The 27,596-nt window shown below is 43.1% G+C and overlaps 1 protein-coding gene and 1 long non-coding RNA gene across 16 annotated transcripts in view; one reads left to right on the forward strand and one right to left on the reverse strand.

The window, feature by feature from the left end:
* Positions 1-25,971, forward strand: LOC102531664 (uncharacterized). 15 transcript variants are annotated; one of them, XM_072946544.1, is made up of 5 exons: positions 16,672-16,802; positions 17,846-18,005; positions 18,802-20,578; positions 20,813-20,841; positions 21,055-25,971. In XM_072946544.1, the coding sequence occupies exons 2-5, from the start codon at positions 17,868-17,870 to the stop codon at positions 25,300-25,302; spliced, it is 6,192 nt and encodes a 2,063-aa protein (XP_072802645.1). In that variant the 5' UTR covers positions 16,672-16,802; positions 17,846-17,867; the 3' UTR covers positions 25,303-25,971. The 15 variants fall into 15 exon arrangements, with proteins under 15 accessions (XP_072802640.1, XP_072802645.1, XP_072802642.1 ...); XM_072946541.1 differs by having other exon boundaries at positions 18,802-21,035; positions 21,231-25,971; XM_072946542.1 differs by having other exon boundaries at positions 18,802-20,841.
* Positions 1-27,596, reverse strand: part of LOC140688105 (uncharacterized) — a 147,257-nt gene that overhangs the window by 39,038 nt on the left and 80,623 nt on the right. The gene's annotated exons all lie outside the window — the stretch shown is intronic.

The raw sequence follows: 27,596 nt of genomic DNA on the forward strand, positions 1-27,596 counted from the left end.
GCTGTTTCAGAAATCCAGGTAAGAAACTGGTGGCAGTGGGGACAAGGAGGACATGGTTCAAGGAAGTATTTAGACACCAGGATTGCCAGTATTTGATGGGAATTTCTCACTTTGGGAAGTGAGAGAGAGTGAAATTTAGGATGGGTCTTGTGTTTCTGGTAAACGAAATGGAGGAGATTGTGATACACAGAGAAAAAGACTATAGGAAGAAGAGAAAATTGAAATAGCAGTAAATTGTGAAATCCATTTAGTACTTGTTGATATTTGTGGAAGAGACTGCTAGCTGTCTACCAGGATCCATTTTCTCCTTTTTCCACATAATAGTATCTCAGATGTGGCTATGACCAACAGCACGGTGTGCAACTTCTTTCTCACTTGTTTAAGAAGAAATCCTTGTCCCACAGTTTCTGCTCTTTCCCTCTGCTACTGATTGGAATGGTAATTACTAGAATGACACAGGAAATCACAAGCTGAGGATGGCAGAGCATCCATTAGCCTGGGTCCCTGTATGTATTAGAGCTGTCTGATAACCTAGAACACTAATCTTAGGCTGTTTACATGATAGAAAAATAAATGTATTGCTCTTTAGGTCATTCAACTTTTAGTCTTTTGTTACAACAGCTTATCCTGCCTCATACAATATCATGAGGTAGATTTATCAATCATAATCAAATTGCTGGTGGATGAATGACATTAGCAAGTTGGTGAAACAAGAGGTTCCAGTCCTCATCCTCCTACAGAAACACCAATACACCAATCTGACAACTATCCACAGAATCCAGGTGAGAGATTACAGCATCTGGGAGGAGTATAGAACCTAGAAAGGATGCGTTTAAGAAGGTAGGAGGGACAGTATCACTTTACTCATGTCGCCCTTCCCCGCAACCCATGCCGTGCAGGGCCAAGAGATATCCCTTGGCCCAGGAGTTCTCCTGTGGGGAAAAGAGAGCAAAGTGAGAGTCCAGCTTCACTACTGATCCACTCCAGTGGATCCTGCTGCCAAGCCAGCCGCTCCGGACCCTGGCTCCAGGGTTATCACCATGGACTCAGGCACCAGGTTAACTCATAGACCCTGGAACCAGATTCACTAATCTACAGCCTCTGGCACCAGAACTGCCTGCTTGCAGACCCAAGTATCAGGCCTGTTCACCTGTAACTCTGATAGCAGGCCTACCAATGGATGCTGCCAGCTGGCCTGCCCAGAATCTCTGGCAGGGCTGACTGGTTAATGGCTTTTCCTGCTGAAGCCAGCCTGCAAAGACTGGAAGGGGTGACTACTTCTTTTAAAGTGCAGACACCAATGCAAGACTATAAAGATCATGAAGAACTGGGGAACCATGATACTGCCAAAGGAACAAAATAAAGCTCCAGTAACTGACCCTAAAGAAATGGAGATTTACAAACTGCCAGGCGAAGAATTCAAAATAATCATATGAAAGATGCTCAGTGAGCTACAAGAGAACACAGATAGCTAATTAAATAAAATCAGAAAAACAACACATGAACAAAAATGAGAAGTTCAATAGAGAGAAAGAAACCATAACAGAGAACCAAAGAGAAGGTCGAGCTGAAGAACACAATGACTAAACTGAAAATTTCAATACAGAGCATAAACAGCAGACTTGATTAAGCTAAAGAAAAAAATCAGTACGTTTGAAAACAAATCACTTAAAATTACCCAGTCAGGGGGAAAAAATGAAAAATGAATGAAAAATACTAAAGAAAGTCTATAGGACTTTATGAGACATCATCAAGCAACCCAACATACAGATTATGGGAATCCCAGAAGGAGAAAAGAAAGATAAAAGGAAAGAAAGCTAACTTTTTTTTAATGGCTGAAAATTCCCCAAATCTAGGGAGGGAGATAGACATTCAAATTCTTGAAGCCCCCAAAATTTCTAATAGATTGAATCTAAAGAGGTCTACCTCTAGACACATGATAATTAAATTGTAAAGTGACTTGTCACATACAAGGGATTTACTCCATGAAACTATATGTGGATTCCTCAGTAGAAACTTTTTAGAAACAAATGAAATGATATATTCAAAGTGCTGAAAGGAGGAAAAAAACTGCCAACCAAGAATACTATACCCAGCAAAACTATCCGTTAAAAAGGAAGATAAGATAAAGACTTTCCTAGATGAACAAAAACCAAGGGAGTCATCACCACATACCTGCCTTACTAGGCGTGCTAAAGAGAACTCTTCAAGCTGAAATTTTTAAAATGCTAAACAGCAGCATGAAAGCATATGAAAGTATAAATCTCACTGACAGAGGTAAGTATATAGACAAATACAGAATAACAAAATACTTTAAGGGTGGTGTGTAAGTCACTTTCAGCTCTAGTATAAAAGTTACGAAATAAAAGTATTAAGTAAAATTACAACCACAAGAATTGGTTAATGGATACGCAATATAAAAAGAAGGAAAATTGTGACATCAATAACATAGTGTGTGGGAGGGAGGGTATAAAAGTGCAGAGTTTTTTGTATGTGGTTGAATTTAAGTTGTAATCAACTCAAAATAGACTGTTACAACAATAAGAAGTGTTATACAAGCTTCATGGCAGCCAAAAAGAAAAAATCTACAGCAGATACAAAAAAAGATAAAGAGAAAAGAATCAAAGTATATCACCACCAGAAAAAAAAAATCACAAAGGGAGATAATCAAATTGGGTTAAGGTCAAAGCCAGGGATATGAATAAGCCATAAAAAAATGTACAGATAAAGAAAAGAAGACTTCAGATGAAACACAGGGGAATACAATCTTTAAAGTGTGCATGAGGGAAGGAAGATATCACAATGAATTGTGAAAGAATAACAGAGAATTAGACGATAGCAGTCTGTCAGGAGCCAAGAGAGGAGACAGTGTCAAGGATGGAGCTGTGAAATGTTCACACGCTACAGAGAGACCAAGAAAATGTCAGAACTGAAAATGGCTATTGAATTTAGCAATTAGAGTGACCTTGATTTTAATATTACAGTAGAATGTGGCAAAAAAAAAAAAGGAGTCAAAGTCATACCAAAATGGATGCAGCAAAATTAGGAGGAGGAGAAGAAGAGTCAAGGGGAGATTGCTCTTTCAAAAAGCTTAACACTGCAGAGATCAAGGAAGAAGTTATTTCAACATAGCAGAGACCTGAGCATGTTTTTATGCTAAACAGAGAAAGGAAATACTGTGGAGAAAAAGCAAGATCGACAGATGGAGGAAGGAAGTTCCATGAGAGGATGGGAGAAGATGGGGTCTGGGACCTCAAGGATTAGCCTTGGACCAGAGTTGGGACCCTTTTCCCACTGTAAGAGAATGTGAGGAGGTCAGGAGGAGTGCAGATGGAGGTAAATTTCTAAAAGCATGACAGAAATTAAGAAGTGATCATTATTTTCTCTAAAAGTAGAGAATGAATTAGTGTTTGACTTATAGCTCAATGAAAGTGGTAAAGCTACCAGGGTTGGAAAAAAACATGCTGGGATAAATCTAGAGTTGAGTGGTGTCTCCTATATGTAGACAGTAGGAGGGTGTAGATGGTAAGACTGGTCCAAAAGAGGGATTCTGAGCAGCAAGTGGAGAGGGATGAAGGTCAAAAAGTAGAGGATACTGGTGAGAACAGTTGGTGGATTTCTCTCTTCATCACTTGATCCTTGCTTTCTTGGAGATTTTATACCAGGTTTGCCACATTGCCTGCTACAAAAATCACATCATCACCATCCCATGCCTTTCCAAGTCTGAGAACAACATTTCCCAGAACCCCTTCCTATATAGTGCCACACTGCAGTTTGCCAATGAAGGAGACGTGGAAGGTGGGATCAAAGAGAAAGCCTTTATTTCAAGGAGGTTGAAGTGGCCAGACGTGACAGCTTTCAGACTTTTTCTCCAGTTCTCTAAAGTCCTCATTCTCTCAGCTCCACCCTCATTCACATAATCTCTAACTGATACATCAAATCTCTCATCCCCTTAACACTCATATTGGCTCTTGTTTCCTAATCAAAACCAAACGGGTACACCAAGCTTAGCGATGATAGAGCTATCCTCACCCTCTTTGAAAGGAAGAAACATTTAGTTATTCTGGCCTCCATTCAACTGTGTTTTCCTTGGCATTGCCATTTGGCAAAACAGCTGGTGACACCTCAGACACCATTGCCTTGGATGCTTGGCACCTGTCAGCCTAAAATGCTTCCTGCATTCCTGAGAGCAGGCTTCTTCTTGTGTGCTTTCATTCCCACAACGCTCCCACATAACTGGATGCTGTCACCTCAGACAAAAGCCTTGCATTCTTGGCAGTGCTCACCAATAAGGAATCAGGCAATGGGTATGCAATTTGGATATATCACAGGGCTGATCCTGGATCCTCTTTAACACCTTCCTAAGTAGGGATTCATCATGATCATACTCAGCCAGTTGTTTAGAGAACAAGAAGGTTCTTTATAGCACCACTGGCAATATCATGCCTCAGGCTCCAAAGGCAGCTGTATACAGAGTTTAGCAAATTACTAGGATGTGACAGAGTTTAAAGCGTTGACTTTGTCTAGCTTAACAGATAAGTCCTACTTAGTGCTGGGCACGTGGTGGGGGCCTAATTTACTTGAGTTGTTCAGAAGCTGGGTTTCTGAATCTTCTTTGGCGGCCAGCCTTTCCCTTCTTCCACACAGAGAGGCTGCCTGCTGTTGAGATCAGGAGTGCAGACGGCAGCCAGACTGCCTGAAGTTACAGCCTGGTTTGATTTGCGGAAAGCTGTTTAACCTCTCTGTAACTCATCTACAAAATAGGGGCAATAATAGCAAGGATTCAAGAAATACTGCCTTTAAAGGGCTTAGTACATTCCTGGCACATAATAAGCACATGGTAATAATAACTTGACTGGCTCTGCACTAAAATCTGATTTCTCTTCCTAGTTGTTCTCTTATTGTCGTTCCATCTATTTTATCCCAATTATGGGCCAGATAAGGATGTGTTGGCCTAGGCTCGCCAGGCATATGCTCCGTCTACCTGGTCTACCACACATATCCTGAAATAGGGCCTTTCTGGAGGATCACTGGCATACAACTTATATTAGTTTCAGGTGTACAGGATAATGACTAGACATTTGTATACACTGTGAAATGACAATAAGTCTAGTTACCATCTGTCACCATACAAAGTCACAAAATTAGTGTTTTTCTTGTGTTGAGAATTTTTAAGATTTACTTTCTTTTAAGGTTTGCTTATTTACTTTCAAGTTTGCAAGACAATGCTATTCACTCTATGCTGTACATTACATCCCATGACCTGATTTTTTTATGACTGGAAGTTTGTACCTCTTGATCCCCCTGATGCATTTCACCCGCCCCCTCCCCCTAGACAACCACCAAATCGCTTTTTTATTTGCTCCTGGTCAAGCTGTAAGCTTGAGCTAGCTTACTCCTCAAAACTCTCCTACCCAGCTACTATTTTATAATATAAGGTCTTGCCTCCACTACCTTTCTAAGCTCATCCTCTATCCCTCTCTCCCTTGCTCACTCTACTCCAACCACCTGGTTGCTTGCTGTCCCTTAAATGCACCAGACAGCTCCTAACACAGGGCCTTTACCTTTGTCCTTCTGCCTAGAAAACTCCCCCTGCCCGGGAGCACGGCTTAAGCCCTCACTGCCTTCTTGCCTTTGTACAAATGTCGCTTTATCAGTTAGGCCTTCCCTGAACACCACATATAAAATATACCTACACCCTCAACTCCCAGTCCTCTTTGTCCTGCTTTATTTTCTTCCCAGTACTTATCACTATCTGTCAGATCATATGTTCATTCATTTATCAATTGTCTATTTCTCTCCATTCCCATTCCTAATGGAATTTCCCTGCCTACACGTATCACCGAGGAGAAAGGTATTTTATCGTGCGTACTAACAGCATATTGGAAGAGCACTTGGCACAGCTTCTCAGTCTCCTCTAAGTCCTTCTTTTTAAAATCAAATGTAACTTTAAAAAAAGTGATGCAATAGTTCAGTCTTCCCAAATGAGGCGAAGCAGTATTTAATTGTCTTACGCATATATGGTCTAGTACAGCCACTCTCTTGTCTTTCGCCAACAGTTAAACAGGAGGCTGGAGGAATATGGACAGACAACGCTGGGGAGGGATGATGCGACCTAAACGGCAGCAGGGGGCACGGGGCTGGGAGGAGGCACTGACGAGGTGTTTAGAAAGCAAAATCCAAACGACTTGTTGAATGACTGGATGTGGGAAATGAGAGGGCAGAGGTCTAGGACAACTCCCAGGATTCTGAGCAGCTGGGTGAGTGGCAGACCGAAGCACACAAAGCTATGTGAGTGGATGGGATAAGCAATTTCAGTCTGGGGCGTGTTAGGCTTGGGTGGGATGGTTCCATAGGACATCTAGACGGAGCTCTCCAGGGCATCGCCCAGAACTGGGGGCAGATCAGAATTGGAGAGATAGTCACGTTCTGCACAAAGTGTGTGTGTGTGTGTGTGTGTGTGTGTGTGTGTGTGTGTGTGTGTGGAGGGGCTCTGTCTCCAGACTTTTTTGTGCCTCTGCTCCCTGCTTCATTATTCTCTCTCCAAGTGTTTTTCCCAAGCTACAAGGATGTTCGTACTTCTGGAGTTAATATCACCTGCACTTAACACACAGGGCAGAGACTAAAAATGGAATTATATAGTGCTAATACTGAATCCCAAGGAAAGGTACTCATTGGCTAGCTTGATAGGGCAGAAAATCGGGACCAAATAACCGTGGAGAGGGCTCAGAAGGGATGGACAGTTCCATGAAAAGGTAGCAGCAGGGAAGACAAGCCAAGGTATCCACACACACAGTTTTCTTATTTAACCTTAGAATGACACTGTGAGGTACTTCTTACTACTATCCTTTATACTGTAAATGCTCTGAAGGCAAAGACCATGTCTATTCATTCACCGCCGTATCCCCAGCCCCTAGCACGATGCCCAGCTCATGCTTCATAAACACAGTTGGTGTCAATGAGCAACTGAATGGATGAGCCTCAATTTTACACTTGAGGAAACTCAAGATCAGGGAAGCGCAATCACCTTCCCGGGTGACACAGCAAAGGAGCAGAAAGCAGACTCAAATCCAAATCTAGTCTGCTTCAGACCTTGTGCTATTAACCGAAAAAACTCACTTCTGGTGAGGCATTCACTGCTGCCTAGAAGTCTGAATTTCCTCGGGAAATGAAGTTTCCAGATACTGAGACAGCTGTATCCCAGTGAGCAGGCAGGACGCAGGCCGGGGCCTGGCCCGTGCTGGGATGGGCACGGGCACGCTCACAGAAGTCTCCGTGCACTGCAGCGAGGGCCCCTGACGGGTGCCGGTAACGCAGAGCAGTGACAGCAGGAGACGGGGAGGGTGTGTGGGCACATCGTCCTAGGTGGCTCTGTCACACAGCGTGGCCTGTCTCACAACTAAAACTTCCGGCTGGAAAAGGTCCCAGGTGTGTCTCTGCCCACAGGTCCAAAGAGCAAAGCAAGATGATTTTAGACTCTTCAAGAGGGCTGCACAGCTCTCAGTCCTCTTAATACAAGAATTCCAATCCACCAACTCATAAGCATTTCTCAGCATGTATTATTTCTACCATGGTAGGTGTTTAGACAATAGGGCAAAGTGATCGTGTTTTCTAAGCCTGACAATATGTGAACTGACAAAAGACTTTTTTCTTCCTTTGTTTCTTTATTTACATAAATAAGGATAAACTGGATCAAACATAATTATGTATTTAACAATCATCTCTTGCCTGCATTCCTGCAATAGCTTCATAACTGGTCTCCCCAAGTCAACCTTTGGCCCCTCACAGTCTATTCTCAACATAAGTGGGTAGAAAGAAGCTTTCAGAAAGGAAATCAGGTCACCCCTCTGTTCTAAACCTGACATTAACTCCCCATCTCATTAAAGTAAAAGCCAGCATCTAAGGCCTAAAGGTGTGGACCACACATTCCGAGCATTCTCCCTCCCACTCACTCTGCTCCAGCCGCACTGGCCTCCCAGCTGCTCCCTGAACTTGCCAGGCACGTTCTACCTTGGGGCCCTTGCACTGGTCGATTTCTTGACTGAATGAATAAAAAGAACAAAACCACTTTATCAGTAAGAATTAAAAACATATGATACAGAACTATAGTTCCCACTGTCTTAAAATCTCGTTGGGTTGACAAAACATTTCACATTTTAAATAATTAGATCAACGTAAGACTGGGGGCCAAGTTGTAGGTCCGGGACTATATATGTTACATAAGTGGAGAAAAGAAAAGAAAAGAAAGTAGTAAACAAAGAAATTAAATATGGTTTGGATTTTTAAAAGTAATAATCATAATGATAATATTAATTAATATACTATAGAGTTTATCACAAGCTTTTACAAATTTTTCATTTTATCCTCACAAAGTTTGTTGAAGTAAGTAAAATATATGTTATCACCCCATTTCATAGAAGAGATAGCTGAGTAAAGGGAGTTTATGTAGTTTATCCAGGGTATACAACTAGGAAAGGATGGAGGACAAACACAGATCTCCTGACGCTAAATTATTCACTAATTTGTTAATCAATCCAACAAATATCCTGAGTATCTGTGATGTGCCAGGCACTGTTCTAGGTATGTGCAACACAGCAGTGCATAACACAGATGCAGCTCTATCCTTAAAGACCTTATATACCAGGGTGGGGGAGAGACACACATACCATAACAGACAGTATCACAACAGATAAGTAGATTATATAGTGTGTTGGACCGTGATAAGTGCTATGGAAAAGTAAAGCAAAGGGAAACGAAACTGAGAGTGCTGGAAAGGCAATGTGATATTAAACAGAGTGGCCACAAAAGGTCTTATTATGAAGGTAATATTTTAAATTTATTTTAAAATTTTTATTAAGATGTAATTTACATAGGCTAAAATTTAATCTTTTAAGCATACAGCCCTGCAGGCTTTGACAAATTCAAATAGCTGTATAACCACCACCATAATCAAGATGTAGAACAGTCCCATTATCAAAAAATATAACCTCCATGTCCCTTTGTAGTCAGCTGCTCCCCCCAGCTCCAGACTCTGGCAACAACTGATCTGATTTCTGTCCCTACAGCTTCATCTTTTCCAGAATGTCATATAGATGGAATTACAGAGAATTCGGCCTTTTGAGCCTGGCTTCTCTCACTTTGCAAAATGGATCGGATATTCATCAACTGTATTGCGCATCACTCTGAATATATGAACATATCAGTTTTTGTTTGAATGGATAATTCACTGAATGTGTTTGATACTTTTTCACCTGTTCCTTTTCTGATGGTCGAGCACATATCAGCTCCTGTGAATATTTCTTGGGTATAAGAATTAAAGCATATGAGACTGTTTTCAAATTGGCTAAGAGCTGAAGCGCAGTCCTCTGTCATGGGCTTGGTGTAGATGTGGGTTAGAGCAGCCAACCTCTGAGGTTCTTAGGGCAGAGGTCACAGAATCTGTATTTAAATTAATACATAAAAGGCCCTCTCTTTACTACCATTCGCAAAATAGACATCGTAGCCTGTTTTATCACTCACGTTGCTGTTTGACAAATAGCTTCGCCTAGGCCCCAGATTGCTGGGTTGTGGCACTAACAGGTGAGGGCACCAGTCCTACAGCAGGCAGGATCTGAATTTGGCTGGCATGAACCTGACTCAGCCTCCCTCTGGCTTTACATACAGCCCTGAGGTGGGTTGGGTTTTGCCATTCCAGCCACTGGCAGCCTTGAGCAACTTGCAGGAGAGAGAAGCAGCTGAACTTGAAAGCTTAGCTTTACATGCAGGTAGAGGCAGTTTTTAAAGCTGCAGAATATACCTCAGTCAGCTGATGTCTTCCTGTCATTTAAACCAATCTGAACCACCCAGACCTACCTGTCATAAGAATTCGAAGGGGTAGGAGGGCAAGAGGCAGTGAAGTCCATAAATCCATAATCCATTAGAGGTTGCTGGGACTCTGGCTTCTTTATGAAAGAGAAGAGACAGAAGGATTTTTCTAACTATAAAGCCCCAAAAGAATCCATGGTCTTAATATTTGGGAAGAGTAAGCCTTCCTGTTGAGGGTGAGTGGCTGGGAACCACATACAACCAGGAAAGGGCTTCCAAAGGCTAGGGTGTAACCAGGTGAAGAAAGGTTATAGATTTTAAAAGCAGGATAAGTACAGCATTGACCCCCTTACTGGCAGTGGATCAATCACAGTGTGAATGCAAGAAAAAGGAGACAATTGATGCACCCTGCAGGCAAACCTAGGGCCTAGGCTCTGAGCTGCTGGGGCAAAAATAAACGTTCTCATCTGAGGATGCTATATCCATTATGAATAGGGTTTGTGTCATTATCATCATCGTCATCATCACCATAAATAGCGTCAAGATTGTTGGCATCATAATTGCCTTTAATCAATGTGTCCCACCAGCCAGCTGGGCCAAAACCAAGACCCTCTTCCAAGCAGACCTATCACAGGGCACTTTGTACAGTATTTGATGCTCGGAGATGCTGATTAATCCCGAGTACATCTGACTTATGATTTTAGCTCTCAGAGCAAAACTATGAAGAGCAACCTTCATGATGATGGTATCATCCATAAAAGAGATGTAAAAAATACAGTATTCCAATCAAATGCAAAAAAAAAAAAAAAGATGGCTTTTTTTTTTTTTTTGGCAAAACCCCAGCAATTTCTACCTCTTACTGAATGGCTATTTTGTTCCAGGCACTTGACTTAATTCTTTTAAGCTTTATAACAACCCCCATGGAGAAAATTCCTCACATTTACATAAATATTATGTCATATAACTAGTGAGTGGCAGAGGTAGGATTCAAACCCAGATCTATCAGATTCCAAGTTTTATGCTCTCAATCACTCTAAACAATTTGGCTGTAGATTTTGTTTTAGTTTTTAGGAAGAAGTCATTAAACATACTTCTTTAAGAGTCCCACGCTAGGTCTACCCTGAATTCCTCTATGTGGACCCGACTTAGGAAATGAGTGCGAGAAAGGCCCTTGCAGAAGTCTGGGCTAATAGCTTCTTCTCTTATAGCAAAGGTTCCACTCTCCACAGTATAGCTGCTTGTCAAGCCACATGCATCTCAGAAATCAGTGGAATGTCATGTTTGAACATCTGAAAAAGCTGACTACTGGTCTCTCTCAGCCAGGGGTCCTGGACCCTCAGGGAGCAGATTCTGCTCCAGTGTCTTTGACCCGCACAAAACTAGGGGCCAGGAGTGGAGCGGTTGGGTTAGAGTACAAGGTCAATCCAGAGACCTTAGTCACCCTATAATAATTACATTAAATAATTACTCTCTCTGCCTTTTGCAACTATCTTGCTAAAGTGGTGACCGAGTGTCCCTAAATCAAGACACCAGTCCCCAAGGAAGACAACTTCCCACTGAAGAAAAAGTAAGGCACTGCAGAGGTGGCTTTTCCCCAGATCCCACTTTACTGTCCTTCCTCTTAGAGTCCAAATACTCAGAGGTGATCTAAACTGAGTAGTCCCAGAAGACCCAGGCTCTGAAGCCTAATTAGTGCCAGAGGCAAGGAATTAGCACATGGGTGGAGTGACTTAATCTACAATACGTAAAATAAACACAACTAATTTAAAAGAGAAAACAAAATTATCCTAGATAACGGCAACAATCAATAAAATTAATTAATCCACAATTAATAAAATCTAAGCCTGATAGCTATAACTCATAGAGATCCTGGATTTATTTTTCCCTAGTGCTATTCGAAGATGTCATCCTAGGCAGCCCAAGATACAATTTTTATCAATTTTTTCCTCATTCATAAGGCATGAAAAATCAGCTTTACTGGATATTTAGAGCATGTCTGTCCCTGGTTAAAATGTAATGATTTGGGGAAGAGGGTCTTGGGCAGGTGTATATATACATCTATGTATTTGTGTAAATGTGTGCACATGCATGCACACGGTATCCTAGGTAATCCCAGATGGCAAATCCTCAATACCCTTCTAAACGGGAGAGTGCCAAGATTGTTAGAAGGGAGTGATGGAAAATGCCAGGCTCATAAATCATCTCAAACCAATGTAATTTCATTGAAGACACTGTGCTTAGTACTGGGTCTTGCATATTATTGCTTTTCAATAATGTATTTTAACTGTGGGTGGGAGTATGCATAGAGAGGAGTGAGCGTCTGGCGGGGTAGGGGTGGAGGTGGGGGTGGGGCGGGTAAAAGTGATGCATACACAAATCTTCAGCAGTTTTCTTGATACCCAGACCCCAGGCCAAGCTTCAATCCGGATCTGACTTCCATGATTCTATTTCATACAATCTTAGACTGCTTCATCATTGGAAGCACATCCACACAAAGAAAAGGGTCATGGGAACATAGCAAGTCCACAAAAAATGCTCACTGAAGTAGCATGAATCGCTGAGTCACTGGATTGAAGAAATTAGTCTGGTTACTTTAAATTCATACTTAACAATGGACTTCCTTTTGAAAAAAACTTCTTAAGTTATTCTCTTTGTTACCAAACTTGGTTCAAATGCTTACAAATGATTCCAAAAATCAAATTCATGCTTTAATGGCCAGTATTTTCACCTATCAAATGTTATTTAAAAGCATGTAATGCTCTTAATGCTTTGAAGAAAGAGTTCCCATTAACATTCTGAGCATATATATGTATATGGGAAACTACTTTGATTACACCATTTCTAGGTTGTTTTAAGGAAAAAAAAATCCCCTGCCTTACTTAATAATCATGCCTTGCAAATTGTCAGAATACAAATTCTAGATCATCTAGCGAATCATAGAGCTACAGAGGTAACCCAAGTTCCTTCCTCTTCAGCCAGGCTGATCTAGCCAGTAAGTTTCTAAATCCATCAGACAGCAACCTCTTCTTCATACTGTCATCACAGTTATTGATATCGTGGCTGCAAAAATCACTTGTGCTTCTGAGACTCAGCCTTCAGAAATGGCCCTGAGTAGATTCCAGCAAGCATCTGGACGCCCCAGATGGCACATCTCAGTTAGATCTGGACGGAGCAAGTCACTGAGTCTTCGTGTTACCGACCGAAAGCCTGGGTGCGTCAGGAGGCGTCTCTCTGTGAGACTGCTGCTCTAGTACGAGAATCTTGAGACAGTAACAATGATGTGGGGAAAAGAGGAAGGGACCTGGGGGTGGGGGCACTCTCAGCTGGTGTGGCTAATGGTTCCATCTTCCCTGTGAACTTTTCATAATAGAAAATTTAAGCCCCTTTGAAAGCTGGGTTCTAACAATTCAACTCAAATGGCCTCTGATTTTACCTAAGAAGAGAGAATGCTAGCAGGGAACAGGGTTAAGAACCATCTCCAAGAACCATCAGCCCCGAAACCTATTGATAACACTATACTAATCAGATTCAACTTGAAAATAAGAAGGAAAGGAAATAAAATATATTCAATTCTTATCATGTGGTCAACATTATCCTAATATTATCTCATTTAATTCTCACGAGTCTGACATTATCCTTATTTCGTAAGTATGGAAAGAGACTCAGATTTAGAAACTTGCCCAAGGTAACCTAGGTGGTAGATGTTGGAGCTGTAATACAAAAAATAATCGGTCTTCTGCAAAGTCAGTATTCTTCCTACTGCATCATATTATGAGCCAAAAATAGCTCCGTAAATTGCTTTTAGAGAAAAGAGGCATTTAATAGACACCAGTGTCCTTGGATCAACTTTCAAGTATCAGCTCTAAGTTGAGTTCATTGAAAACCCCCAAAATAGGGGGTCCTAAGAGTCCCAGCACAGTGAAAACGTTTAGTTCTCGTGATAGGCACGGGCTCATTTAGGCCCTAAGCTAAGTCCTTTAAGGAATTCCCTTTGAACGTAACAGGAAGCTAAAGCAGACTACTTAAACTTGGAGAAGGTCCCCCTTGAATAGGATGAGATATGAAAACAAAACTCAGCTGGTATCCAGTGGAAAAACCAAAAGCTGGGACTTTTACAGACACAGTTAAAGCTGTTTTTAATATTCTAAGGTATTGCTTACCCTTCAAGACAATCAATCTGCTGAGTGCACAAGCTTCACAAAATGGGCCTACAGCCGAAGAGTCTGGTAGTTCCTGAGAACTGAGAGCCGTGTGGATGTGGGATGTGCAGAGGGTGAAGAGATGAGTAGAACAGAGCAAGAAGAGGGTCCAGACCCAGGGAAATGGTACAGCTGAGATAGTACCCTCGCTCATGACCCTGGGCCTCTGCTTCACTTAACTAAACCACCTTTCAGGACCCATGCAGGCAAAATCCTCTGCAGAGACCATCAAATAGATCCTTAGAAATCATCACTTTGGTTCCTTTCCAAATAGTGTTTGGGCCTCTGGTAGGAACATAACTGGTCTCCAGAATTGCAGCTGAAATGACCTGACATTTGTCCACTTATACCCTGACACTAGGAACACTTTGTGGTTACTTTAGAGGGAAAACTGAAGCGTTGGGAAGTGAGGAAAGTTACTGAAGAACACAAACGAAACTATGTCTTTGTTGCACAACTCTGTGAATAGCCTAAAAATCACTGAATTACACACTTTAAAAGGCTGGATTTTACGGTATGTTTATGTTTCAGTAAAACTGTTATTAAAAAAAAAATCATGACATCTTCTGGGGCAATGCTTTTGACAGATAAGTAGGATTCCTGCCTACTGTTAGCTCCTAATTTATTTTGATCAAGCATGGTTGAGCGCCTCCTATGTGTAAGACACTGTGATAGATGTTATAAGATATTTTAAAAGGGTCTTACAATAATTATATGGTTACTAAGCATTTATTATACGCCAGGTAGGTACTAAGGAATTTCACAAATTACCTTAAGTAATCTCCACCAGTGAGGTATGTATTGTTATTCCTACCTAACAAACACCTGACAGGTAGGTGTTATAAATATTGGAAAACTGAGGCTCAGAGGATTTAGCTCATTGCTCCTGGAGCACAACCAGCAAAAGGCAGAGCTGAAATTTGAATTCATATCTCTCTGACTCCTAAGCCTATACTTCTATCTAGCACACTGTGCACGTCAGAAGAGGAAGAGAGACCTGAACACAAAGAATACGAAAGACTGAGTGGCAGAGCTGAAAGCAGAGAAATTATGGGACTAGTTTCAAAGTTCTAAACTAGGATCCTGAAGTTGTGGTGCAAGGATGGCTTTAAAAATCTGTTTCAGTGTGGAGTCTGGGGGTCTGAAAGTCCTCCTGCCACGAGAGTCGCCTCCATGAAAACAAGCACAATTCCAAAAGGTGCACACAACTGGAAATGACCATAATATCCAAGGGACAGCACCACTTTCCACGTGGTTGTCTTGGTGGTCTGGGACTCCCTGGCTAGGAGAGCAGTGGTATATCCATTACCATTTTGTGAGCAGGTACTTTCTAAGTGTTAACTAAGTTCCAGACACTGTCTAGATGGTGTGGTGAATAAGATAAGATGGCTCCCCTGAAGGAGCACCCAGACAGGAATTGATTGTGCCCATAAATGTGGTATATGTGTGATTAAGTGATAGGCTTTAGCAGCGGACAATCACGAGGTGTGATTCCAGACAAATTATTCCCAATTTCTCTATGCTTTCATTTCCTTATCTGTAAAATGAGAAAGACAATAACACTGATCTCAGCGGGTTACTGTGAAGAATAGATATATAAGCATGTGAACACATCATGCCTAGAAGATTCTGGGCACTTGATGAATGACGGCTGCTATCTTCATCAGCATTAGAGCAGCATCATCACCTGGTGGAAAAGTACAGAGAAGCTGACTTTCCGTGCTTAATACAGCTTTCTCATTATTTTTGCTTCCGTCAGGCAATATATTTGACATCTTTTATGTATATTAATGACATTTTCCCAAGGGTCTAGGGCCTAAGCTGCCAGACTACCAATGAATAGCAGAATGATGCAAGAAATTCCAAGAAGAAAGACCACGCTTAATTTCACCCTGAACACTTCTGAAAACATTACTTTCAGGTATGGCCCGTTAACATATTTTTATGGCCTAGAAGAGAGCCATCACGGGGCCAGAGGATATGGTTTTTCCTTTCCCTGGCTGATAACACTCTTTTTATTGCATTTTCATATATTTTGTTTTTGGGTGGAACTGACACTTCTAAAACTGCATAATTTTCGCCTAATAGGTGCGTGTAATAGATACACAGAGGTAAGCTAGTATAATGGCTGAAAGAAAGGGGATTATGATAAGGTAGATATAGGTCAAACCCTAGTTCCTTCACCTACAATCTGTGTGACCTTGGAGAGGACTCTTAGAACCTGTTTCTTCATCTGTAAAATGAAATACAATAAAAATCTCACAGAAATGTTGTGAAGATTAAAGGAGATGATACTTAAAAAGTATTCACCACAGTATCTAGCACATAGTAAATTCTCAATAAATAGTAGTTATTATTATTGCAAAAAGACATGAATTAGGTAAGCTTAATGGCCCAGGTTCATTTTCGATTAAATAAGCATCTATTGCACACCTGCCAAGTAATCTTACACTTTGCAACTTTTTCCAGGTACTAAAGGGAACGAACTACCCATGTCCTCTAAAACACAGTCTCTGCTTTTCAGAAGTGGATGACCCTAATAAAAAGCATCCTGAAACATGTCCTCATCCTGGAAAGTAGGCTGGTACCAGCCTCTCTGCAATCATCTCAGAGATGAGAATGTGAAGAAGTGGGAAGTTAATCGTGGACAGAGGTGGGGTTAGGTTTGGTTGAAATGAATCAGTCCATCCCACAGAGGGCAGCACCCACACGTTAGCTATATAAGAGCCACCATCTCAATCCATTGTCGCCCTGCAAGCTGCATCAGGCTTTATTCTACTTGTTCCTTTGGTGAACCAGGTGAGAGAAAATTCATCCAGCTCCAGCAATGGATATTCGGTTGGTTGTTGTCGAAGGCAGAAATCCAAGAGTATGAGCTAAGACAGAGTTAATATGTATTTGGCCTTCTTTCCTTCCCCCTTCCCTTCCTTTTGTTTCTTTTTTCCTTTTCTTGTCTTTTCTCTTTGTTTGCTTATTTGTTTGGTCACTGTAGTTTATTCCAGGGTCTTTTTAGAATAAATTTGTTGTTGTTGTTGTTGAGAAGAATAATGTAACTAGAAGTTTGCCCTCTTCTAGGCCATTTCACACTCTCTTCCCAGGCTTTTTTCTGGGTTGTCTGGCTTAAATAGGGAAAAGACCAGCACTGTTATAGTGTCCCATCCTTGTTCAGTGTCAATTTCCAGAGCTCCAAGATCTAATCATCCACTAGTCAAACTACTGCTTACATGGCCGAACCTTTTCCCTGATTATTGAAAGAGAACAGTGTTTGGTCAAGGCTGAAATTAGGATTTTCCTGAGCTATGATAAAGGCTAGCTCATGCTTCTGAAGCACCAGGATAGTGTTGACACACTTTGCCCATTTTTTACTTGCTAAATGCCTTAACAATCCAGTTTAGCTTCTGGTACTCAGAGAGGAAATAGATATGTTACTTTTGACTCAAGAAAACCAGTGAAACTAGCCAGAGAGACTGGGGCAATACATCTTTGGTTCTACAAACTTTGGAAGCTCCAGGACAACATACAGAACAGCAAAGTACACAAAGTGTAGAGATACTGTGTGAAGAATGTGTTCATCCAGGACACGGGGATCTGAGATCTGGTCCTAGTTCAGTCAGTAACATGCCATGACTTTACCTTAGCAAAGTAACTCAGAGTTAACAAAGGTTTCAGTGTGTTGCAGGGTGTTAGATCATCCCTGACCCATCCTGATTTGCTGAGGTATTTTAGGGTTAAAAGAGACAAGATATTTGAAAAATCATGATGATTATTATTAAAATCAGAACTGCTTATAAATTAAAAAAATAAAACGAATGATAGCTTCTTTTGTGTGTTTTTTCCTTCAGGTTTACATAAACTTGCAACAAGATGACCGATCTCTTGAGAAGTGTTGTCACTGTCATTGATGTTTTCTACAAATACACCAAGCAGGATGGGGAGTGTGACACACTAAGCAAGAATGAACTAAAGGAACTTCTGGAGAAAGAGTTTCGTCCAATTCTGAAGGTGAGGACTGAAAGCTGTTAGGGTCTTATACATTCTCTGTTCTATGACCAAAGATCAGCTAAAAAGGGCACTGTCCCCATGGTCTTTGAACTAATTCTATGAGCGGTACTTTTTTGGGACGTCAGAAAGTCTGTTGAGGCAGTATTTATTTTTAGAAAGGTGAATGCTTTCTTTCCTGTGCACTCCCACCATGCAGACCCTTGGGCTTTTTCATGCGCTTAGGTTTTTCCTTCTGAAAAAGTAGAAAAGAAGTTTGAGCTAAGACACCAGTTTATAAATTACCCTAGCAAATGAGGAAGGAAAGGTACAGAGAGGCGAAACATCTGCAAGGGGGAGTTGATCAAATAGCCAGGATGACTAAAATCTGAGAACAAAATAAAATACAAGCATTTTTTTCATCTACTTGAGAAGGACTCGGCTATTAGCTTCAAAATAATTATAGATCATAGCACAGACTATATTAGCATGCAAGGCGTGACATGTATGTAAATTTGAAATACACCAGGTACTGAACTTTGTTCATGCAACTCCTTTTTGTGTGTCGTACCTGAGTACCTAGTCCTCTAGCTTAAGTCCTTGAACTGTATGCTGCTGAGGATCCCAGCAGTCTTTATTCTCTTCTATTACCTCTTCTCACCTGCTGGGTCTTATTAGGCTGCCTTAGCCTAAAATATTTCTTGATTGGATTAAACTGCCTAATGTTAAACATCTCAAGTCCACAGCTCTACCTGATTATTTTAGCTGAGTATATAGACTAAGCTGACCAGGTCTCCTTTGGTATGTTGCTTGTATACAGAACCCAGATGATCCAGACACAGTGGATGTCATCATGCACATGCTGGATCGAGATCATGACCGAAGACTGGACTTCACTGAGTTTCTTCTGATGGTATTCAAGCTGGCCATGGCCTGCAACAAGGTTCTCAGCAAAGAATATTGCAAAGCTTCAGGGTCAAAGAAGCGTAGACATGGTCGCCGACATCATGAGGAAGAAAGTGAAACAGAAGAAGAAGAGGATACATCGGGACAGAAATCAGGTTACAGACATTCAAGTTGTAGTGAGAGAGAAGAGCATGGGTATAATTCTGAGGGCTCAAGGGGAACTGCAAAACATAGACATGGGTCCAGCTCCAGGAGGCTGCGAGGAAGAGGGGGTTTATCTAGCTCAGAGAACCAAAACGGATCTGAAAAAAGGCGCCATAGGTCTAGCTCTGGTCACTCATGGAGTAGTGGCAAAGAGAGACATGGTTCAAGCTCTGGAGAGCTGGGAGAAAGAAAGAGCAAGTCACATGTTAGCCCCTCCTGGGAATCTGGGGAGGAATATGGATCTGGATCTGGATCAAAGAGTTGGGGAAGGAAAGGTCATGGTGGTCTGTCACATGGATTGGAGGCTAGTGAACAGGAATCAAAGTCTACTCAGTCAAGGAGTGCAGGACAAAAACTTGGGTCTAGCTCCAGAGGTTCAGGAGATGGTGGAAGGCAAAGCCATGCAAGTGGTTCCAGCAATTACAGTGGGTGTGGAAAGTCACAAACTGCTTCTAGTTCTTGTCAGGCAGGTAGATTTGGAGGGCAAGGATACCAATCTAGCTGTACCCAGTCAGGTTATCAATCAGGAAGCAGTAGAGGACAAGGTCATGGATGTCTCTCAGGAGGCCAGTCCTCTGGATATGGTCAATATGAGCCTAGATCCTGTAGCCAGTCTTCTAGTCAGAAAGGATATGGGTCTAGAGCATGTGGAGGACAACAGGGAACAGGTTCAAGTCAGTCCTCTTGCTGTGGGCAAAATGAGTCTGGAGGAAGTCAGTCTTCTAATTATGGTCAACATGGATCTGGTTCTTGTGGATACTCTTCAAACTGTCAAAAAGGGTCAGGTTCAAATGAATTTTCCAAATGTGGTCAACGTAGATCCTGCTCAGGTCAGTCCTCTGGCTTTGGTCAACATGAATCAGGCTCAAGTCAGTCCTCCGGCTTTGGACAACATGGGTCAGGCTCAGGTCAGTCCTCTGGCTTTGGACAATGTGGGTCTAGCTCACATCAGTCCTCTGGCTTTGGAAAACACAAGTCTAGATCAGGGCAGTCTGGCTATGGCCAACATGGGTCTGGCTCAAGTCAATCCTCTGCCTTTGGTCAACATGGATCTGGCTCAGGTCAGTCTTCTGGCTTTGGGCATGGGTCAAGTTCAAGTCAGTCTTCTGGCTTTGAACAATATGGGTCCCACTCAGGTAAATCTTCTAGCTCTGGACAACATAGGTCTGGCTCAGGTCAATCCTCTGGCTTTGGACAACATGGGTCAGGCTCAGGTCAGTCCTCTGGCTTTGGACAACATGGGTCAGGCTCAGGTCAGTCCTCTGGCTTTGGACAACATGGGTCTGGCTCAGGTCAGTCCTCTGGCTTTGGACAACATGGATCTGGCTCAGGTCAGTCCTCTGGCTTTGGACAACATGGGTCTGGCTCAGGTCAGTCCTCTGGCTTTGGACAACATGGATCTGGCTCAGGTCAGTCCTCTGGCTTTGGACAACATGGATCTGGCTCAGGTCAGTCCTCTGGCTTTGGACAACATGGATCTGGCTCAGGTCAGTCCTCTGGCTTTGGGCAACATGGGTCAAGTTCAAGTCAGTCTTCCCGCTTTGAACAATATGGGTCCCACTCAGGTAAATCTTCTAGCTCTGGACAACATGGGTCTGGCTCAGGTCAGTCCTCTGGCTTTGGACAACATGGGTCAGGCTCAGGTCAGTCCTCTGGCTTTGGACAACATGGGTCTGGCTCAGGCCAGTCCTCTGGCTTTGGACAACATGGATCTGGCTCAGGTCAGTCCTCTGGCTTTGGACAACATGGATCTGGCTCAGGTCAGTCCTCTGGCTTTGGACAACATGGGTCTGGCTCAGGTCAGTCCTCTGGCTTTGGACAACATGGGTCAGGCTCAGGTCAGTCCTCTGGCTTTGGACAACATGGGTCTGGCTCAGGTCAGTCCTCTGGCTTTGGACAACATAGGTCAGGCTCAGGTCAGTCCTCTGGCTTTGGACAACATGGGTCAGGCTCAGGTCAGTCCTCTGGCTTTGGGCAACATGGGTCAAGTTCAAGTCAGTCTTCCCGCTTTGAACAATATGGGTCCCACTCAGGTAAATCTTCTAGCTCTGGGCAATGTAGGTCAGGCTCCAGTCAGTCCTCTGGCTTTGGACAACATGGGTCTGGCTCAGGACAGTCCTCTGGCTTTGAACAAAAAAGGTCAGGCTCAGGTCAGTCCTCTGGTTTTGGCTATGAATCTAGTTCACATCAGTCGTCTAGCTTTGGAAAACATGAGTCTAGATCAGGGCAGTCTGGCTATGGCCAACATGGCTCCAGTTCAGGGCAATCTTCTAGATTTGGTCAACATGGGTCTAGTTCAGGCCAGTCTTCAATTTATGATGAACGTGAGTTGAGCACAGGTCAATCATCTGGCCAAAACAAAAATGAATCTAGGGTAAGTGGACAAGGAAGCTGTGGGCCTAGTTCAAGCAGAAAGTGTCCAATATGTGGAAACCCAACATCAGATTTATCCCACAGTCAGACAAGAGGAAGTAGCCAAGAAACAACTACTCAGAGTGATAATGAAAGAAGCAGGGTATCAGGAAGTGAGTCTGAAGATCATGACAGCATTCATGGACATAGCCAACAAAGCCAAGGATCAAGTCAGGAAAGGAGAGAATCCAGAGGGCAGGAAACAACACATAGTCAATCAAATGACAGCGAAAGCCAGTCAGATGACTGGGAGAGAGGAAACAGCACTAGACACTCTGGTACACATCATGGAGATACTGTACAAACACATGAAGAGTCAGGATCTAGTAAAAGACAAGAATCTACTCATGGTCAGTCAAGGGATACCACTACACATACCCAGACTGGTCAAGGACATTCTGCTCAGGAAAATTCCAGCGTGACGGGAAGAAGGGGAACTAGTCACAGTGAGTCCAGTGACAGCGAGAGGCATTCGGGGGTGTCTCAGAGACATGCAGGATCTGTTCACGGGCAGGCTGGATCCCAACATGCAGAGTCGGGATCCACAGAGAACAGGAGACAGGGATCTGCTCATGGACAGTCAGGAGACACCACCAGACACGGCCAAGCTAGTCATGGACAGTCCACTCGGTCAGGGTCCAGGGCAGCTGGCAGGCAGGAATCTAGTCACAGTGAGTCCAGTGACAGCGAGAGGCATTCGGGGGTGTCTCAGAGACACGCAGGATCCCCTCATGGGCAGGCTGGATCCCAACATGCAGAGTCGGGATCCACAGAGAACAGGAGACAGGGATCTGCTCATGGACAGTCAGGAGACACCACCAGACACGGCCAAGCTAGTCATGGACAGTCCACTCGGTCAGGGTCCAGGGCAGCTGGCAGGCAGGAATCTAGTCACAGTGAGTCCAGTGACAGCGAGAGGCATTCGGGGGTGTCTCAGAGACACGCAGGATCAGCTCACGGGCAGGCTGGATCCCAACATGCAGAGTCGGGATCCACAGAGAGCAGGAGACAGGGAACTGCTCATGGACAGTCAGGAGACACCACCAGACACGGCCAAGCTAGTCATGGACAGTCCACTCGGTCAGGGTCCAGGGCAGCTGGCAGGCAGGAATGTAGTCACAGTGAGTCCAGTGACAGCGAGAGGCATTCGGGGGTGTCTCAGAGACACGCAGGATCCGCTCATGGGCAGGCTGGATCCCAACATGCAGAGTCGGGATCCACAGAGAGCAGGAGACAGGGAACTGCTCATGGACAGTCAGGAGACACCACCAGACACGGCCAAGCTAGTCATGGACAGTCCACTCGGTCAGGGTCCAGGGCAGCTGGCAGGCAGGAATCTAGTCACAGTGAGTCCAGTGACAGCGAGAGGCATTCGGGGGTGTCTCAGAGACACGCAGGATCCGCTCACGGGCAGGCTGGATCCCAACATGCAGAGTCGGGATCCACAGAGAGCAGGAGACAGGGAACTGCTCATGGACAGTCAGGAGACACCACCAGACACGGCCAAGCTAGTCATGGACAGTCCACTTGGTCAGGGTCCAGGGCAGCTGGCAGGCAGGAATGTAGTCACAGTGAGTCCAGTGACAGCGAGAGGCATTCGGGGGTGTCTCAGAGACACGCAGGATCCGCTCACGGGCAGGCTGGATCCCAACATGCAGAGTCGGGATCCACAGAGAGCAGGAGACAGGGATCTGCTCATGGACAGTCAGGAGACACCACCAGACACGGCCAAGCTAGTCATGGACAGTCCACTCGGTCAGGGTCCAGGGCAGCTGGCAGGCAGGAATCTAGTCACAGTGAGTCCAGTGACAGCGAGAGGCATTCGGGGGTGTCTCAGAGACACGCAGGATCCGCTCACGGGCAGGCTGGATCCCAACATGCAGAGTCGGGATCCACAGAGAGCAGGAGACAGGGATCTGCTCATGGACAGTCAGGAGACACCACCAGACACGGCCAAGCTAGTCATGGACAGTCCACTCGGTCAGGGTCCAGGGCAGCTGGCAGGCAGGAATGTAGTCACAGTGAGTCCAGTGACAGCGAGAGGCATTCGGGGGTGTCTCAGAGACACGCAGGATCAGCTCACGGGCAGGCTGGATCCCAACATGCAGAGTCGGGATCCACAGAGAGCAGGAGACAGGGATCTGCTCATGGACAGTCAGGAGACACCACCAGACACGGCCAAGCTAGTCATGGACAGTCCACTCGGTCAGGGTCCAGGGCAGCTGGCAGGCAGGAATCTAGTCACAGTGAGTCCAGTGACAGCGAGAGGCATTCGGGGGTGTCTCAGAGACACGCAGGATCTGCTCATGGGCACGCTGGATCCCAACATGCAGAGTCGGGATCCACAGAGAGCAGGAGACAGGGAACTGCTCATGGACAGTCAGGAGACACCACCAGACACGGCCAAGCTAGTCATGGACAGTCCACTCGGTCAGGGTCCAGGGCAGCTGGCAGGCAGGAATCTAGTCACAGTGAGTCCAGTGACAGCGAGAGGCATTCGGGGGTGTCTCAGAGACACGCAGGATCCACTCATGGGCAGGCTGGATCCCAACATGCAGAGTCCACATCTACCCATGGACACTCAGGATCTAACATAGTAGAGCAACATGGGTCCAGCCATGCACAGTTACATGATGCTCATAGACAGTCAAGTGATAGCTTAAGGAAACAGTCAAGTCATAGGCATGCCCAATCTCAAATAAGTCATTCTCGGTCACAGATTAGTGGACGACAAAGACATGGATCAGGTCAAAGCTGGAGACATGGCAGCTATGGAAGTGCAGAATATGACTATGGGCAGTCTGGGTATGGGCCTTCTAGGGGCAGCACAACAAGCAGCCATACTTCTAGTCCTCTGAGGTCAACAGACAGAGCAGAATCCAAGCAAGTGTCTAGTCTTGGACAATCAGTTTCTAATTCTGACCAGTCAGGATCAAAAGCAACTGAAAGAGCAGGAAGACAAAGTTCACGTTATGGACAGGCAGATATAAGTTATGGGCAGGCAACTGATTCCCATAATCAGTCTGGATCTAGTAGAGCTACAGGGCAGGGATCTAGTCATGGGCATTCAGTAAAAACTCAGGAACAGTCAAGTGACCCTCATGTTCAATCTAGAAGGCAGGGATCTTCTCATAGCAGCCAGCCAAGCAACCACTCTCTATCAGGTCATAAAAAATCCTTATCAGCTTACAGCTATTCAGATTCTAGTTCAACTAGACGGCAGGGATCCCATAGTGATGGTAAAGTGCATTCAGAAAATTGGGGGGGAAAGATTCGTGAACAATCAGGATTGAGGCATAGACAGTCAGAGTTAAATGCAACAGGTATACAGGGATCCAGCCAACAGCAGTTGGGAGATACAACATCTCATGAGCCAGTAACATACAGCACAAATTTAGCAAGACAGGAATCAGCTGATGGACAATCAGGAGATATCCAGGGTCAATCTGGATTCAGCACAAATGAAAGACAAGTATACAGTCATGGCCAATCAAGTGATAGCCATGGGCAGACAAGTGGCAGTCACTCACCTGATAGCCAAGACCTTACAGGACCTGAAGAGTACAGATATAGGTATTTATCAAGCAGTACAACCATGCGGCGTGGGGAAAGGCAAAAGGAAGAGAGTGGATCGAGTCTGTCAGGGAGCATGAGAAGATACTTTCAGGATGTGGAGGATAAGCAGACAAGCTACTGTGAGCCCAGGGGTTACCATAGAAGAGAGAGAACCGACTCAGGTTCCTTTCACTTAGATAGCAACACACCACTCTATAAATATGTCCAAGAACAAAGACGCTAATACTTTCAATAATAATTTGAAACCAACAGAAAACAAACTAACTCAAGAGAAAAACTAAGCCGAAGGAGAAATAAGACACACAACATGGGAGAAATAAGACACACAACATGGAATTAAGATATTTAATGTGATCCCTTATTTGGGTACTGGGGGTATATGTCTGACCCTTTGTTTTAATTCTACTACTGTATTATTTTCCTTTTGCTTGGTGCAAGGGTTTTTTGTTTTGTTTTGTTTTGTTTTTTGTAAGGCTCCATAATCATTGAGCTCTTTGATTAGAAAATAGTGGATGGAAGAAGTAAACTGCATTGGGGACTATATTTAGAACTGTGTGGTAAAGTAACTGGGTGCTCTGGAATAAAGTGAGCACTTTTTAAAAATTCCTGATACTCAAAGTTTGGATATTCCAGATTGTTTTAATTTATTGTTGATAAATCTATCCAAGGAGCTAAGAGGCATGGTTTAGGAGCCAAAATTTCCCTAGTAACATTGTAACACATTCCATATCCAAAGCAAAGAATGTTGTGGTAGTTGAAGATTCAGAATATTTGCATCTTTTGTGCCACCACTGGAACTCTGTATTGCTACTTTTGAGTTTATTGTCATGGCCTCCTGTATATAGGATCCAGAAAATTGTATTTCATGAAACTTGACAATAAACTTCTCATCAAGTTATATTTTCTCTCCTCTTTCATCCTCACAAACACAAACATAGCCTCCTGCCACAGGGTGAGATGCACATTTCTTTCTTCTACCTTTGGACACCTGGACGTCAGGAAAACACTCAGATACCAATAACAGGAAGTACAAAGAAGACAAGACAATCACATCTGATCTTTTCCTCAATCCAATTACTGCCCAAAGCATTTCCAGGAAGCAATGTTTTATACTGAGGAGCTGAACTCCTTTGGTTAATCATGATCATCTTAACGATCATGATCAAAGATAGTTCAAAGCGGCTGTTTCCTGAGACAACACAAATTCTGAAAATAAGAGTTATAAGTCACAGATTTTTCTCTGCCAAATATATTAATTGAAATACCTCTTAGCAATGAGGCTAACGGGGTCCTGAAGTTTCCAGTCAAATAAAAACAATTAAAAATACTCCTCCCTAGAAGGAAAAAGTACGTGAACTTATTATGAGTAGGAAGAGACATAACAAGGAGCAGAAAAATGTGTACACAAGATGGTAACTTCAGTAGGAAGTTTACTACTACGAAACCAAAAGAAAATGTCCACAAAATCAGAACTAGTACGGGCTTTAAAGATCATCCCCTTAATTTACAGATTAAATGAAAAAATCAGAGTAAAGCATATTTGGTCTAATCATAAAGGCTGCTAATTCCTCAAGTCGGAATTTGATGCTCCCCCATCTTCTCCTGCCAAAAAAACTCAAGCTACTTTCCTTCCACCTTCACTTTTGGAATTCAAACTAAAGTACAATTAATCAATGGGTGCTCAAGATTGCAAGCCAATATTGGCGACAAAAGTTATATTAAAAACCAAAAAATAGTCTCCTTCTTCTGATTAGACTTAGAACACAGGCTATCTAGTTTTTAATATTTTAAGAAGGACTGTAAAAACTTTCAGTCATGCGATTGACTCAGAACACTAGTCGTATTGTTTATTAGTAACAGGAAATAAAATTATTGTTATACTATTAATGATACACATAAAAATAACTGAGTATATGGTAGTTAACCCTACATCGTAACCAATTCATACAAATCTATCGATCATCATTAATTCACTGAATAAATGCTAATTACCAAAGAATCATTAGAAATTTAAATATTATGTTTAATCTCATCCAAACAATTTCTATTGTAGGTAAAGGAAATGAGACTCAGCCAATACTGTGCAGATAATTAGAAGCGCTGCTGTGACCAGGATATAGGTTTCTGATTCTTAAACTAAAGCTCTTTTCATCCTGTTAGGGGGTCTGCACTCATTCTACATTCTTCAGTCTCTAAGTACAAATTTAAGAGTGTCTAAAATTTTACCAGTCCCCTGAATCAATGTTAATTTGCCTTTATTGTGTGTGTGTGTGTGTGTGTGTGTGTGTGTGTATAAGTGGAAAGGTCAAATATTTATTGGTGATTCCCATAGTCCCTTGATCACACTCATGTGAAATATAATGCAAAATAATATAATATTAAATAATTAAATATTAAAGTAAATATAATGAAAAAAATTATATTCCACACTGCTAAGCCCCTCAATAATTTGTGTTAATCAAATTGAAGGAAATCGTTCCTTATAAACTACACCAAAAGTATTCCAAAATAATTCAA

The sequence above is a fragment of the Vicugna pacos genome, chromosome 21, assembly GCF_048564905.1.
Source record: "Vicugna pacos chromosome 21, VicPac4, whole genome shotgun sequence".
Classification (NCBI taxonomy): Eukaryota; Metazoa; Chordata; class Mammalia; order Artiodactyla; family Camelidae; genus Vicugna; species Vicugna pacos.

Coding starts and splice junctions, on each gene's coding strand:
- LOC102531664 (XM_072946539.1), top strand. CDS start 17,868: ATGACCGATCTCTTGAGAAGTGTTGTCACTGTCATTGATGTTTTCTAC. Junction 18,006..18,801: donor AGTTTCGTCCAATTCTGAAG/GTGAGGACTGAA, acceptor GCTTGTATACAG/AACCCAGATGATCCAGACAC.